This window comes from Cynocephalus volans, chromosome 1 (assembly GCF_027409185.1).
Source record: "Cynocephalus volans isolate mCynVol1 chromosome 1, mCynVol1.pri, whole genome shotgun sequence".
Lineage (NCBI taxonomy): Eukaryota > Metazoa > Chordata > Mammalia > Dermoptera > Cynocephalidae > Cynocephalus > Cynocephalus volans.
Window position 1 is genome coordinate 221,386,836 of NC_084460.1, and position 16,258 is coordinate 221,403,093.

The following is a 16,258-nucleotide window of genomic DNA, read 5'->3' on the forward strand; positions in this document are numbered from 1 at the left end:
GTTAGTAGTTGCCGTGATGTGAGTATCAAGCCCTCGCTCCTTTCAAAAGTAAGGCTAGCATTTGCAGTTTCCATATGTAAGGCAAATGCCTACAGTCCACAAGGAGGGCGCTCTGGTGGACATATTCACGTCCTCATTCAGCCAGTAGTTATTGGACAGCACTGCGCACCAGGCAGGACGGTAGGGTCTGTGTTTAAAGTGGTGAAAAACACGGACCTGTCCTCTTGGAGCTTGGAGTCCAGTAGAGGAGACAGATGTTAAACACGTAAACTACAAACTATAGCTAGAATCTGTGATGTGTTGTAAACAGAATACTGTAGCAGAGAAGCAAGGGGGGTCAGTAAAGACTCTGAGGCAAGAAATGGCAATGGCCACCCTGAGGTACTGAAAGCAGCCCAAGTCACTGGCTGGAATGTGCCCGGGGAAGGAGGGCAAGAGGATTGGACAGAGCGGGGAGCAGGACCATAGAGTGGAGGGTCTTTTCAGCCAAGTTAATGAGTTTAGATTTTAAGTTCAAGGAGATGTTCCTAAGAGGTTTTCCCTATAAGAAAGACGGGATTCGATGTAAGGCAGTCTCTCTGGTGGTTGTTTGTGACCACAGGCAGGGAGTCTAGATAGCAGGTGATGGCAGCTGTCCAAGAAGAGATATGGAAGCCAGAACTAGGGCTGGTGGCAGTTGCTGGCTGAGAGACATCTAGGAAGCTGACTCAGCAGACATCCTGGATGTGGGGTCCACCCAGGGAAGTATAAATGGTGACTGCCACGTTTCTGGCTTGAGCAGCCAGGCAGATGTTGATGGTGTTTATGAGGAGGGAAAAGACTGATATGGCGAGGGTTTTCCTAGATGATTGGAGAAATGCAATGAGAAGCGACACCTCGCTTAGTACAAAAGAAATCAAAAGAATCTACACCAGTTACTACCACTAAAATAGAATTAAACCTTAAACATCTGCGCTGGGAGCGCGGCGACGCTCCCGCCGCGGGTTCGGATCCTATATAGGAATGACGGGTGCCCTCACTGACTGAGTGCCGGTCACGAAAAAATGACAAAAAAAAAATTAATTAATTAAAAAAATAAACATCTGTAGTAATATGGGGGCAGGGACTACCTTGAGAAATAAAACCCACAACAGAACTGTGGAATGACCAAACGCTCTGAGGCACTGAGCACGTAATTAGCCTCTGACTGGAAAAATGAGAGTCCACATAGACCTGGGCTCAGAAATGAGACCCCGGATGACTCTGCAAATAAACTGCTCACCTCCTCCCCAGAGACCTTATTCTATGGCTGCCTCTCAGAACATGGAGCTATCATGTGAGAGGATTATGCCTTTCCCTGTGGAGCTAGGCTGAATCCTTGCAACTCAGAGTCACAGTGATAAGAGTAATAACGTCATTCCGTACGTATAATGGATAGGGGTCTGCTTATGAGTAGCGCAAACTCTCTGCATTTGGAAAATAAAGCAAATTTGTAATATTCCCGTTCCCCCTCCTGTTTGCTCTATGTTCAAGTTCAAAGTTGCTTAAAAGTAAAACCTTTTCCTCTTACACCTCTGAAAGCAGTTTATTTGCTAACAAAGATGCACCCTCATGTATTGAATTAAGAAGGATGGTGGGGTGGTTTGGTCACCGGGGGTTATTCATGGACGGACCCTTTGGAAGGGAAACCACTTACATCACTTAGCTGCTTCGTGTTGTGCTGAGCCAAGACCATGCCCATGGAATCAGGCACGCTTGTGAACTTGATGGTATCTGGGTGTTGTCGATACTTCCTCTCATTTAATGCTTCGCCTGCTTTCTTGGCCTTCTCAGCATCCAAAGAACCAATAGGGATCCAACCAATGCCCTTGAGGAAGCTGTTATACTCATCTTTATATACATTCTGTGAAAGAGGAAGCTCATATGAGGAGGTTTCCCAGGAAATACTCAAGGGATGTTTCTAGGATCTGCAATTCTATGCAACTCTTTTCAGCACGTTCATTTCTGTCTGTCACAAAGCTTATTACCTGGAATTTGGTAATAAGAAAACACAGCTCTGTTGTTAGGCTGCATTATACAATACAGAAGAGAATCTAGGTCACATACTTTCATGGGTACTGCTAAAAATTTTTTTTTGTCTCTTTTGACAATAAATTGGGCTTTCCTTTTAATTTCATCGAAGACTCCAAAACTTTGAATTTCACCCGCACTGTCCACCTAGGCTATTCCTGATCTCAGTTAGGGAGAGATATTTTCATAGAGCAACAATAAATGAATACCATTTCTTCTCTTTGCAGAGGACAATTCTTACAGAAATCTGGCTCCTGCAGAAGGAAATGCCCTGAATGTTAAAGACCTTCCCTTGCAACTAGCTCTCCATGAATCATGCTGCAAACACAAAGCCTTCCTGGTTCATTTTAGATGACTCATTACATAGATTGCATGGATGACAGTACGACATTGAGTTAAAAAAAAAAAGAAGAAAAAAACTTTGCTCTAAATTCAAAAAGAATAGAGAATCCTTCTATTTCACATTATGCATCTATCACCACTGAAGCAGCCCCACCAGGAGCACCTGTTTCCTCTGGCTGAGAATCAAAGTGGCCTACACAGTTAGTGGAATATGGTTTTGTCTTTCATCCATAGTGAATAAGGATGTCAATGATTCTAATAGAAGTACAGAAAGCCAGCAAAAACATAGCATGTCTACCACACCTTCAGTAGTCCTTCAATAATGCTTGTTTATTCTAAAATGTATTTTTCAAGTATCTTCCTGTGGCCTAAAGTCTAAAAAATAGAGAGAAATGATCATCCTTTAAGTATAGACATCTCTGGGTCTGTTATGCTATGCATACTTACATCACTTTGAATTTGATTCACATTCCTCGTATGCTCGAGACTCATAGCGTCAGGCAGGTATGTGTAATGATGTAAAGGCTGTTTGTAGTTGACATTGGTGGCAACATCCTGAGCCATCTTTGCAGCTGTAATGCTAACCATATCCCCCGGGGTATGGTAGCTGGTTTTGGTGTTCTCATAGTTCTTTTTGTATTCACGATCTGACTGCAGCTTTGCCACGTTCATATAGTGCACCAGCTTGGGATCATCCTGGAGGCTTCGGAAACCCACGTGCTTTCCCTTTGACTTCTCATAAGCTTCCTTGTATTTATACTGTGGAGACAGAATTTGGTTAATAAAGTCCTAGGCACTCATAGTATTAGATGCATGTAAACGTGCTCAGAATATTGTGACTTTCTGGAAGGGTGTATAAGAAATTCAAACCACACACCCCTTCCAGAAAGCTCAGAGTGAAAACATTTATTTCAAACACTGCTGGGGTTTCGGGGAGTGTCATGATGAATTCAAGACCAGTTTCTTTTCTTTGCTACGACTGTACAGATAATTTGCATGTGAACTTTATTTAAAACCAACTGAATTTTCACACTTAATATAAACATGACACATTCCAAATACAAGATCAATATCTCCTGGTTTCACAAAGATGTGAATTTTCCTAATCCAATGTTATTTCACATCATGGATGTGAGTAATAGCTATGCAGGTAGCTGGGTTTTCACCACTCCCATTTCTTAGCAGCTACTCTCCAAGTTTACTGTTGAGGCAGCTGCAGATGAATTAAGGAGCTACAGTAAGAGCAGGAACTGCTAGGGGTTTTCCCCATCAGTAAAAACCTAATCAAAAAAGTCCTGCTATCCAAAGTCTATCACTGCTGGGATCAACAATTGGGATATAGATTGAGCTACCGTGTAATAGGTCAAAACCTCAGTTTTTATATAAGAGAATTCAAATCCACCTAAATGCTGCAGGCACTTGTCTCCTGCAGTTTAAGCATTCATAAATAAAGGCTAGCAGGTGAAAGGATTATCAAGTAACTTTTAAGCACGTTAGAAAAAGTACTGTGCAAATGCTAAAAAAAAAAAAGGATAAAGTTATACTTTAGACTTTCACTTTTACTTAAACTAAAAATGCATTTCATGGTGATGTGCACTGTGTACAAACCTTTGAGGAAGACATTTTCAGTACCATCCTACAAAGAAATCTGCACACCTGATTGGTATCTTTCTTCTCTTTTCTCAAACCAAGATTGTATCCCCTGGGATAGTGTGTGACACTGAATTCTGCAGCGTATGTGCGCTTTTTAAAAATTTTATATTTCAAAGATGGGAAGAAGTGTAAGCATATACTTTTTCTATTACATGTGAAAGGGGCATTGATCTACACAGATCAAAATTGCATCCTAAAAAAGTGGGCTTTTTTCCATTTGGTTTATAAAATCCGTATGTTTTATATAACATCTTTTCAATCTTCTTAATACATTTGTAATTCAGGCAGTCACTTGAATTTAACACGTTAGCATCAGTCAGGGTGTTCCCACTGAAAACAAATGGGGCTGTCAGGGAAATGTGTCAGTGAAGGTAATTTGTTCTTTTTTTTTTTTTTTTTTCAGTGAAGGTAATTTGGGCTATGAAGCAGGGGAGAACGCTGCTGTCAGGTTATGACAGCTCCAAGTGGGGTCAACTGAAAAGAATCACAAAAATGTTGAAAAAGTGACAGGTTTTCAAAACAATATTTTGGGGAGAATTTGAATGTCATTAATGCAACATATTATTTTTAATAAGGCATCAATTTAACCAAGCACACATCTGATTACTTTCTTAAAAGGCAAATCACTCAAATTTCACCTAAAATTTGTACTTACGTCGCTGGCAATGTTTCTCGATGACTTGGCCGCAGTGATGGGAATAGCGTCGGCCAGCACATTGTTGCCCTTGGCTATTAAATCATGCCAATCCCGTTTATAACAGACCTGGATGCCAAAGCAAAAAGGATGTCAGCACAGCGTGTGTTAATCAGCTAAAGTGATTCCTCAGTGCCAGGATTGTTTTATTCTTTTCCAGATATAAGTCAAAGGAATCCCCCATAGCACATACTGTTTTAGGAAGTCACATTAGCAAAGGGTCACACTTTGTGTGTAGAGTGAAACCATTGGATTCTTCACTAATTATTCACCCATCTCCGGTTTTGGCATATATTGAAGAAGGTTATCAAAAAACTGGAGTGGATCCAGAGGACAATAATAAGGTTCTGGAAACCATGGTATGTGAGGACCAAGTATAGAAAATGAAGTTATTCAGTCTTATGAAAAGAAGGCCAAGAGAAGCCCTGATGGTCAGCTTTAGAAATTTTAGGGGTTTTGTAAAAAAAAAAAAAAAAAAAAAAAAAAAGATTTCATTTATTTTTACGGAGGATAATAACCTCTCCCATGTGCAAAACTAGGAAAACTAAAGATTTCATTTATTTTTACGGAGGATAATAACCTCTCCCATGTGCAAAACTAGGAAAACTAAGTAGAAGTTTTAGGGGAATAGATTGTGGGCCCTATATAAAGAAGAATGTTGCAAGCTTTAGTGTTGTCCTACATTTGAAAGGGCCAACTCAGGGGGTGAAGAGCGTCATCATGGGATGCTATGTGGGGCCTATGTGGGAAATTGACCTAAATAATTGTCAAGGCACCATCCTACCCCCAAAATTATGTTATTTATTGTCAGGTCTGAATTTCACACCCCTTCAAAGACCCTACTTACATCACTTATATTGTAAGCATTGCACTTGGCTTGGAGAAACTGAGGAAGGTCAGGACTCATAGTGTACTTATGTTTCACATCTTCTCCTTTCGCTTTGTATAAGATCTTCAAAACACAGTCACAAAAATAAAATGCATCACTTATAGCGCAAAAAGAAAAATCCATTAATTGCATGCTTAAAGGAGTTATTCCTAGCACTTCCCCCTCCCCGCACTATTTCTATTATTAAAAATCATCAGAGGTGTTTTACTATTTTTTTTTTTTAAACTAAGCATCATGTTATCTTTAGGAAGACCCAACAACTCTGTCTATTAACACATATGGAGAAAAAAATCCTTAAGGATACAAAAATCTTTGACTGCCAGAGAGGAATGGAAAGTAAATTCAAATGTGAAACGCTAACATGAATAATAGGATTCACCAAAGCCAGGTAAGTTTACTCTGCCAGTGCAGTTAGTAGCTCTTAAAGTTTGCTTAGTTTTCGGGGGGTTTAGTTTTTGGTTTTTTATCCTTAGAGAGAAAATAGTAGCTAGAATGAATCTTCCATTTCTGCTAAAAATCTTTCCAATTACAATTGTATCAGTAAAAGCACATAATAATTTCCTCATAATATGAATATGCTTACACACAAATCCCGTATACTCAAAAGGCTTACGACTTCATATTGTTATTTTAAAGTTATTATATACAATTTTCACTGAAAGACATCAAAGTATATGATGCATACATCTTATTGTATCCTCCTCTGGGTAATAAAAAAGAAATAAATTGCATATTCCTAAAACTAAAATAAAACCAGAATCACAAGTAGATTTCTAATCTCTTTACTGTCGTTGGTCATATATACCCCCGTTTCCCAGACATGTCTATGTAGAATATCATTTGTACACTGGTGTGTATGTACCACAAGTAAACTCTGAAACAGCTGATGTCTAAATTAATCCCCAAATACTAAATAATTTTTTCTAGGAACCCAAGAGTTATCTTCAGTTTCTCACTGCCTTTGGGAACAGTATCTTAGTAGTCACAGGATCTCATGAGTTCTACCTTACAAACATCTTCTTTCCCATTGCTACTGCCTTAGTTGAAGTCTAACTAAGCCTCTCCTGGGTTTCCGTAACAGACTTCTACTTCATCTTTTTGCCCACAGTTTCTCCCCTCTCCAAAGTCTCGGCACTTTTTGGCAGTTATCTTTTAAAACAGACCGGGTACTGCAACTCTATGGATTAAAAATTTTCAACATCTCTTGTTACCTACCCCATATTGTCCAGACTCTACAAACTAGCATACATGATCCTCAATGACGGGTTACAACCCTGAGCCCTTCACTGTCCTTTCCTTCATCCCTTCTTGACCACTTTTATATTGTTCCTTTTGCCAGGAATGCACCCTTCCCTAATTTGCCAGGGCAACTCTGGTAGGCAGTTACCCACTTCCCTCGTACTTAACATTCCTGTCCTGCAGTGTTCATCTCTCTGTATGACTATGCTCTGTTTGTATCCATGTCTTTGTCTTATGCTCTTGTTCTATATTCTTATTAATCCCTACATCCCACCAATCCCCATCTATTTCATCTTTATCCATCAGCATGTAATACAGTGCCTAGCACATGGCAAGTGTTCAAAAACATTCATTAAATGAATTAACAAGCAAATACTTTTGATGTCTCCTTAACTGTTCTATACACCAAACTTTCCTTTAGAAATTTTGACTTTAGCCAGAGCATCTACCCTGCTCATGGACAGGTAGGCAAACAATACTAATCTTCACCAAGACATAAGTTAGAAAGTCTCTATAATAATTGTGTATGCTGAATTCTGAGAAGCAAAAACTTATATTCACATGCATTATTTTCCTGTATTGTTTTACATATGGGGAGCAACTATGAGCAATTTAACATAGAATTGGATACAATGAATTTGCCACAATAAAGCGTCTGAGAATGAAATTTAAATTCTGTGGGGGGGTAGTTGGGTGGGTGGGTGTGGGTGTGGTACTAGAATAGAATTTTTTGCACCTCATCAAATTTATCCAATAGCACAGTATTTCAAAGGCAGTTCAAAACGAAACATTTTTTAAAAGCAGGCAAAAAGCAAGATAGAAGAAAAAGAAAATGTTAGTGCCCAAACTAAAGATAGTTATAATTTTATTTTTATATTAAATAAACAAAATAATAAATTAAAAATGAAAAGATATTGGCCCAAAAGAATAAAAATGTCGAGCTGATGTTTATTTTTTAAAAAATCTTCCCTCCCTATCCTCTGCCCTCTCTCTTTTGCTGTACTCACATCACTGATTTGCTTCGTGTTCTGTTTTGCCTGGACCATAACCGGGGAGTCCACGATGCTGGTAAATTTGAGTGTGTCTGGATGTTGCCTGTATTTCTTTTCATTCAGGGCATCTCCCGCCTTTTTAACTTTTTCTACTTCAAGGCTACCGATAGGTATCCAGCCAATGCCTTTCATCCAGGTGTTGTAGTCTTCCTTGTAAGCATTCTACAGCGATGGGAGAAAAGAGGAGTGAGGTCCCAGGTGGTGGTTTCTCTGATGACAGGCTCTGAACCTAAAGGGGGGTTTTCTTGTGGAGTCAACATCACTTACATCACTCCGTATGTGCATCATGTTTTTAGACAACTCCAGGTCCATGGCATCAGGCAGGTAGGTGTAGTGATGGAGAGGATGCTTATAGTTGACATTGCTGACAACATCCTGAGCTTTCTTGGCTGCCACGACATTGAACATGTCATGGGGTGTATTGTATTTGGTCTTTGCCTTCTCATAGTCTTTTTTATACTCCCGGTCCGACTGCATCTTGGCCACATGCATATAATGAACTAGTTTAGGATCATCTTGGAGACTTTGGAAGCCAACCATTTTCCCTTTAGCTTTTTCATAATCTTTTTTGTAATTAACCTATTGGAAACAAAAGTGGCCATACTTTAAATGTAGTTCTGAAAATTTCACTGAACAATGAAGCCGTAATTTGAAGTAATCGAGCTTCCCAGAAATTACTGTACATCAATACCCAAACAATTAGCTATTCATGTGAATATACTTGGAAATGTAGCCTGGCAAAATAAAAATGTTATCTAGAGCCCATTTGATTGTCTGTAGCTTCTTCTTCCCACCTGAGAGAGGTTGGGGTGGGAGCATTTTTGTAACTCATATAACAAACTAAATCTCTACATTGTTCTTTCCACTTAGACATGGATAGAGAAAAGTGAAAAGATAAATATTTCACAATCTCTACCAATTATATTGTGCTGCTAGAGCCCCAGGCAGCTGGCTATTTGATTAGTTGTAGAATTTAAGTAGTAGTAGCAGAATTTTAATGAGTCCTTGTGTATTCAGAGGGAGATCCAGAGCCGGTAGTGGGTAAACACTAACTGGCTCTGAATAATAAGGTGAGAGGGTTGAGCTTCCATGGGGAGACCTGCAGAGGATTTGGGGAAACTGAGAAGCAGAGATGTGAGGGAAGGTTTGTGGTAAGGGGGGTGTCTGCAGGAGAGCATGCATAGAGAAGGGGGTCAGTGAGAAACTCTGAGCGGAAGGGCTTTTTAGGACAGATATTTGTTATTCAATCATAACATTTACATAGGTGTAATGGAAACCTCATTTCAAACAATCCATAAAATTGTGCTTGGGATTTTCAGGAAAACCAACAGGAAAAGGCTGTGTTCCATCTCAGGGTCGTGCAGAGAAGAAAGAGAAGTAGATCCTGGAACGGAGCCCAGGTGAGCTCAGCCACACCAAACCCGAATCCAGAGGTGGTCAGAAAAAGAGAAACCTCAGAGTGTTTGCGGAAATCCCAGGGAGGAGATTCCTGTTCCTATAGGACAATTGCAGGGGGTGGGGGGCGGGTGAGATAATTTTATTTAAATCTCAAAGAGCAAAGTGACTTCATTCACATCTGGGCTAAAGTAGAGTAGGATAAGAAATAAAATTCTTAACTTTAATGGAACTTAATGACTGATTATTAGAGGCTGTGAAACTCAAGACCAAGTCACCAGTCTGTAGAAGTAATAAAGGAAAAAGAGAGAAGAAAGGGAAAGAGGGAAATCACATAAATTAAGAAAGTTTTGAGATAAATTTCACCATTAGGAGGCGATTATAACTTAAATGGGAAGTCACTTCTTTATTTCCAAACGAGAAGTAACCAGAATTTGTGCAGAAATACAGATGAGAATTTTAAATTAGGGGACTTGATTGTAGCTGATCAGTAGAAGGTTATACAAACCTTTCCCCCTCCAGAAAATTCAGATTTGTTTAGGGAACTTTCTTTTCTGCATAGTTTCCAACCAGACTTGCTCCCATTCGGGGACAGCAGACCTGGTGACTTTTGGGTAGCTGTCAGACCCCAAGTCCACCTGCCCACATTTTCTAGTTGCACACATGCGTCCTCGGCTGGACTTACATCACTGGCTGCCTGCCTGGCGGCTTTGGCAGCTTTGATGGGAATCGCATCAGTTCTCAGGTCATATCCCTTCTTGCTCAAGTCTTTCAAGTCCGCTTTGTACATATTCTGAAAAAGAAATGTCATTTGAATATAATTCAGAGGCCACATTAGAAAAGGCTGGACATGCACATCAGCCTCTGAGTCCCCTACACGCACCTCACTGATATTGTAGGCATTCACTTTAGCCTGCAGGAACTGGGGCAGGTCCGCGGGCAGGTTGTACTTGTGAAGAATTTCCTCTCCTTTGGCTTTGTAAGCAATCTGGAAGAGAAAAAAAAATGCATAAACAAATATAAATAAAGTGGAGACAAATGTTTAAAGGCACAGGAAAATAATTTCAGGTGGATCATATTTCACAGAGGTGGTTTTGGGAAAGACACTCTCTGTGCCGTCCCCATATTTGACTGCAAATATCTGTAGGTCTTCATGGTCACATATGCAGTTGCACAGAGTCTTGTGCTGGTGCTGGTTGTCTGGGCAAAGATCCCTCAGCATGCACTAGGAACCTCTGGACCTAGGTAGGGGCATTTTGCGGAAATCAGCCCAGGGAGGTGTCCCAATGAAAATGTTAACCTGCAAACACTTTCTTGAGCACAGGAAAGGCTAATAGGATGGAATACACCGACCACCTGTATTATACTTCGTGGGTAATTAAGGTACTTAGGGGTGATTTTAACTATATATGATTTTTATCTTAGCTCTGACTTAAATTTTCCATTTGAGGTAGTGCCTATATTCATTCTTTCTGGTCTTTCCTAGAAATAGGATTGTAGTTTTTCTTGTCATTAAGAGAAATCTCTCTTGTCTTTTCCTTAGAAAGAGATATCAAATGGCTAAATGGACAGTTGGCACAACATACATTACTGCAAAGATATGAATTAGGTATGCTTTATTAATAACAGCTGGGGAATTATACAATTGTTCGTGTAACTGAGGGTCTTTAGATTTCATAATAACTAGTACATTTGAAATACAAATATATTCTTATTAGTTAACATTTATTAAAATACAGATAGGGTTAACACTTACATCACTCCTCTGGGCCTGGTTAATTTTAGACTGTACTATAATCGGAGCATCTTCGATTGAAGTAAACTTGAGTGTGTCTGGATGTTGGCGATATTTTTTCTGTTTGTCAAATCAAAATGAGAAAAACAATTATATTTTTTTAAAGAAGGTTAATATATCAAAATCTTTGAAACTTATTTTGGAGGGACAAGTAAGATTTTTCCTAATTTTAAAATGCAAAAATACTAGATTTTTTATTGGCTTGGAGAAAAAATAAATACAATACAAAAGTCAATGTTTAAAAAATCAGTTGAATTTTGGATGGCTCAGAACAAGACAGACCAATACCACTCTCAGGAACCAGACACACTACCCTGTTCATTTCTTGCTTATGATGTGAAAGAAGATGTTCTCAGCTAAGCAGAATCAAGAAACATTGAAGAGTTTTCTAAAGGATGAACAGAAAAGCAAGCAAGGATATTTGGAATGTCTTTGCATGACACTAACAAGTTCTCAGGAATCTCATTTTTTTCTGTCCCTTTATCAGCAACTGGAGTAAAGAAATTCCCTTTACTCCATTTGAGGGAGGAGGAATTGAGGAACGAGAGCAACAGCAAGGGACTATTAATGAGAGATAGATCTTTTGCTTTGCAGGCCTTAATGTGGTTAGTACATAGGTTATCGCTAAAGTGCTGAAGAAGCACAGGAGAGGGGACACTGGGAGGGTGTCCCAGTTGGGAGTTGGCAACTTCTAGCTACCCTTCTTTCTACACTTTTCTCTATTTATTGTCCCAGTCCTCTTCTTTTGTGCATATTATACATCCTATTTTTGCGTGTATAGTAACATTACTCTTTCAACTTCAGACTTCTGAAAATGATCAACCCAGGACTTTTTCTGAAACATCTCTGAGTAGACAAAATAGTTTTTACCAAAAACAAACTGAAGCACTAAACAACAAGAAGAACAAAAACTTGAGTGTGGGAGACAACCCATCCTCAGCACCTCTGTCCTTTATATAGTCTACCCTCCTTGACGATATATTCACCTGACAAGTGTGAGAATTTTAAGCTGTTGACAGAGGAGGGACAGATAACTTTGCTGCTTTACCAGCCTCAGGAGCATCACCGTTTTTTCTTAGACTGAATAATTTATATACTACTTCAAAGTCATCCAGAATATGACAGGGAATATAATTCTTCAAAGACGATTTCTATAATAGCTGCATTATTCATAATCACCAAAAATTGGAAATAATCCACATGTCCACCAACCGGTAAGAGATCATCAAAATGTGGTATGTCTATAAAACGGAGTACTACTCAATAAAAAGAAATGAATTACAAGCACATGCAGAAACATGGATGAACTTCCAAAACATGTGAAGTGAAAGAAGCTGGACACAAAAGAAATTTCTAGGAAAGGTAAAACTTTAGAGACAGAAAGCAGATCAGTGGATGCCTGGGGCTGAAGATGGGAGCAAGTATACTTTTAAGGAAATTTTTAGGGTGCTAGCAGCATTTAAAAATATAATTGTGGTGATGACTGCACAATGATATAAATTTATTAAGACTTTTCAATGTGTCCACTCGGGTGAATTTCATGGTATGCAAATTATATCTTGATAAGTTGTTAAAAATCATTTCCATCATGAATGGCTAACATAAATGATTTTGGTAATAAAAAGGTTTATGCTTGTCTACATGGATAATTCGTGCATGTTGTAACATTTTTTTCCTCAGCCATAGTGACTAGAGAATAAAGCAGTAAAGGAAACCCTTCCCATGGTTCTGAGAATTTTAACACAACACATTCACAAATCTCTCTTGGCCAAGCCCGATGGATTTACCTCGTTAAGGATGTCTGAAGCTCGCTTCGCCTTCTCCATTTCTAAGGACCCAAAAGGCACCCAGCCACAACCTTTCATCCAGCTGTTGTAGTCAGCTTTGTATTCGACCTAAAATGCCAAGAGAAAGATTATATTTCTTTGCTCAGTGTCGTCCTTATTACATAAAATCATTAATGTTTTACCCAAAATGATATCTGTAAGATTTCTGACCAGCTTTCTTACTCCATACATTAAGGTTATTTTAAACGTTTCTTCGGTGAGAGATTTTAATAGCCCTTGGGTTTTTGTTTTCTTCTAACTGGCATATATTCCATTTTCTCCTCATTTCCAAATGAATGGGAATATGTGGAACTCTAATTCCAATCTGGAAAATGCTCAATTCAAAGCTATATTTCAAAGAATAAATAAAATTGTTAAATTTAGATAATCAAATGTGAGATGTTTGCTCCCTGGAACCCGATAAGTATTATGTTTCCGTGGCCAAATTAGGACTGAAGGCCACATGGCAGGTGAATAATTTTGCTTGTGTTCTAGTTAGATGAGACTTGGTAGTAGTTACTTGTGTTTGCACACATTGCCCTCCATGTGTACTGGTCAACTTAAAAGTGTTTCTATGTTGGCTAATAAAACATTTTAAAATAATTTGCTTAAGGGAGCAGTTATTATTTGAAATTGGTCTTATTTTGGGAACAGTTACTTTACCCTTGCTGTCTGGCCTTAGGTGGTATAGCACCTGAAACTTACATTCTAGATATAAAATTCAAGTTGTTGTTTTTTTAGTGTGGGCCTTTTAACTGGAATGAAAAATCAAGAAATCATTTGGTTCCTGCCCTTGAGAGACTTACAATCTATTTGGGATAAAGAAACATAGCAAAATTAAACAAATAAAAACATAACAATGCATACAATAGAATTGTTAGTGGTGGGAAGGTAAAATTGTGCAGCCAGTATGGAAATGTGATGTCAGTTCCTCAAAAAATTAAAAATGATTGAGTGACCCAACAATTCAACTTCTGAGTGTATACCCAAAAGAATTGAAAGCAGGATCTTGAAGAGACATTCACATACCCATGTTCATAGCAGCATTAATCACAATGGCTAAAAAGTGGAAGCAATATAAATGTCTACCAGCAGATGAGTGGGTAAACAAAATGTGGTATATGAGTACAGTGAAATATTATTTAATCTTAACAGGGAAGGAAATTCTGACATGAGCCAAAATGTGGATGAGCTTTGAGGACATTAGGCTAAATCAAATAAGCCATTCACAAAAAAACAAATACTGATTCTACATATGCGAGATATCAAGAGTAGTCAAACTCATAGAAACAGAAAGTAAAATGGTGGGTGCCATAGGTGAGGGAAAGAAGGACACGGGAAGTTATTATTTAATGAATACAGAGTTTCAGTTCTGCAAGATGACAAAGTTCTGGAAATTGGTCACACAACGATGTGAATATACTTAACCCTACTGAACTGTTCACTTAAAAATGGTAAAGATGGTAAATTTTACATTATGTGTATTTTTACCACATTTAAAAATATATAATTGTTAGGATAAAGTATTCAATTGTGTAGCTCAGACAAATTAATTTGCCTAAAGAAGTTTGGGGTTTTTTTGGTTTTGTTTTTTTTTTGTATTTTGGCAGCTGGTTGGTACAGGGATTGAATCCTGGAACTTGGTATTATCAGCACCACGCTCTAACCAACTGAGGGAACCAGCCAGCCCCAAAGAAGTTTTGATCTGCAGAAAAAAACCCAGTTATTTTAATACTTAATGCTGCAAATAATTTAAGATATTTGTTTTTCAGACAAAATAGCAATCTATGTAAAAAATTATTGATAATGATGAATGTGATGATTATGGTAATGGTGATGATAACAACAGCGAATGTTTATTGAGAATTTGCCAGGGCCTGACACCACGCTAAGTATTTTGCATGCACTTAAATCCTCAAAACAAATTTTTTGTTTTATTACAACTTTACAGAGGAGGATTGTAGATTCCACAAGGTTGATGACTTTCCCAAAGGGAAACAGTGAGGGAGTGCATGCCAGACCCGGGTCTCCCTGACCCTGAAGGGTGTGCTCTCACAAAACCACAGAGGTATTTTCCCACTATATACTTGCTTACATACAGAGGACAATGCAGATACCTCTGACAAGTGCCAAAAACATTACTCAATTTAGAATTCCTTTTCAGTTTCCACCTTCCAAATAGGGAACAGAGAAAACCTGGTTACTCACATCACTCTGTAGTGCATAAGCCTTCTTGGCAAGGTCCACATTGACGCTATCGGGTGGGTAGCTATAATCATGTAAGAGGTGCTTATAGTCCACGTCACTGGCAATGGCCTGAGATTTCTTAGCTTGAGTGACTTGGAGCATATCAAGAGGTGCTGTATAGATCGTTTTTGACTTTTCATAGTCTTTTCGATATTCACGCTATGAATAGAAAATTCCAGATTACCACAAATCCTCAATGGATTTCCAGAAAAGCCCAGAGATCTCTCCTAAACAATAAATGCAAGTTAGAGAAACAGATCCAAACATGAGTAGTTCTTTTGCCCCCAAATTTATTCTTATGTTACACATCGCTGAAACCCCCCAGAAAATCACACGTGGACAGATCTTCTCAAATTTCTTTTTGGATCAAAGAGCAGCTGTCAAAGAGCTGCAGCAGGTAGTGGGAAGAGGCCACAGCTTCTGCTTCAGTCAGGAATTATTTTATCTTAAGGCAGGGTTCCTCAAGGACCACCGGCGAGTGTTATTTTTATTAGTGTAATCTAACCTTTGAAGAGTTTTCCAATGAAGAAGCATTTTTTAATTAATGAAAATCACATGACAATCATTTTATACCTCTGATTTTATAAAATGACTACTTTATAAATAGAGCTGTAGACTTAATGTCTTGGCTTTATAGCCATTTTTAAATGGATAGTTACAAGTTTTTCTACTTTATTCTTCTCTTGACAGTAGATAAGTCCCACTGAGAATCCCAAAGGTTTTTCTCATACCAAGTTTAATTCTCATAACAATTTAAGAGGAGCTTCAGATTGCAGCAGTTAGGAGAACCCAAAGGAGAAAATTTTGTAAAACTGAGCCGTTAAAGTAACCTTGGCCCTTATGTACAGTGTGCTCATAAACCAAATGTCCTGGATGGGCCTCAGGAGGCAGCTTCATTGGCTGATTTTCTGGAGTGGTTAGCCAGGATGCTAATTAGGTCAAATCCCCAGCTTCGTCATATCCACTCACCAATTACCTTGACAGAAAAATTCTGACCCACTGCCTTTAGGAAAATTCTAAACTCATTGTATCTTTCAATAATCACATACATGCTAAAGACAGTGACCCAAGTTAGCA

At 38.6% G+C, this 16,258-nt stretch overlaps 1 protein-coding gene across 14 annotated transcripts in view; it reads right to left on the minus strand.

Annotated features, from left to right (window-relative positions):
* Positions 1-16,258, minus strand: part of NEB (nebulin) — a 206,310-nt gene that overhangs the window by 152,058 nt on the left and 37,994 nt on the right. For all 14 annotated transcript variants that reach the window (XM_063098291.1, XM_063098282.1, XM_063098237.1 and 11 more), the window contains exons 28-38: positions 15,143-15,340; positions 12,896-13,003; positions 11,070-11,168; positions 10,197-10,301; positions 9,999-10,106; positions 8,186-8,497; positions 7,874-8,080; positions 5,586-5,690; positions 4,700-4,807; positions 2,839-3,150; positions 1,676-1,882 (exon numbers count right to left, since the gene is read on the minus strand). In XM_063098291.1, coding sequence (XP_062954361.1) covers positions 1,676-1,882; positions 2,839-3,150; positions 4,700-4,807; positions 5,586-5,690; positions 7,874-8,080; positions 8,186-8,497; positions 9,999-10,106; positions 10,197-10,301; positions 11,070-11,168; positions 12,896-13,003; positions 15,143-15,340 — 1,869 coding nt within the window. The remainder of the gene's footprint in view (positions 1-1,675; positions 1,883-2,838; positions 3,151-4,699; positions 4,808-5,585; positions 5,691-7,873; positions 8,081-8,185; positions 8,498-9,998; positions 10,107-10,196; positions 10,302-11,069; positions 11,169-12,895; positions 13,004-15,142; positions 15,341-16,258) is intronic.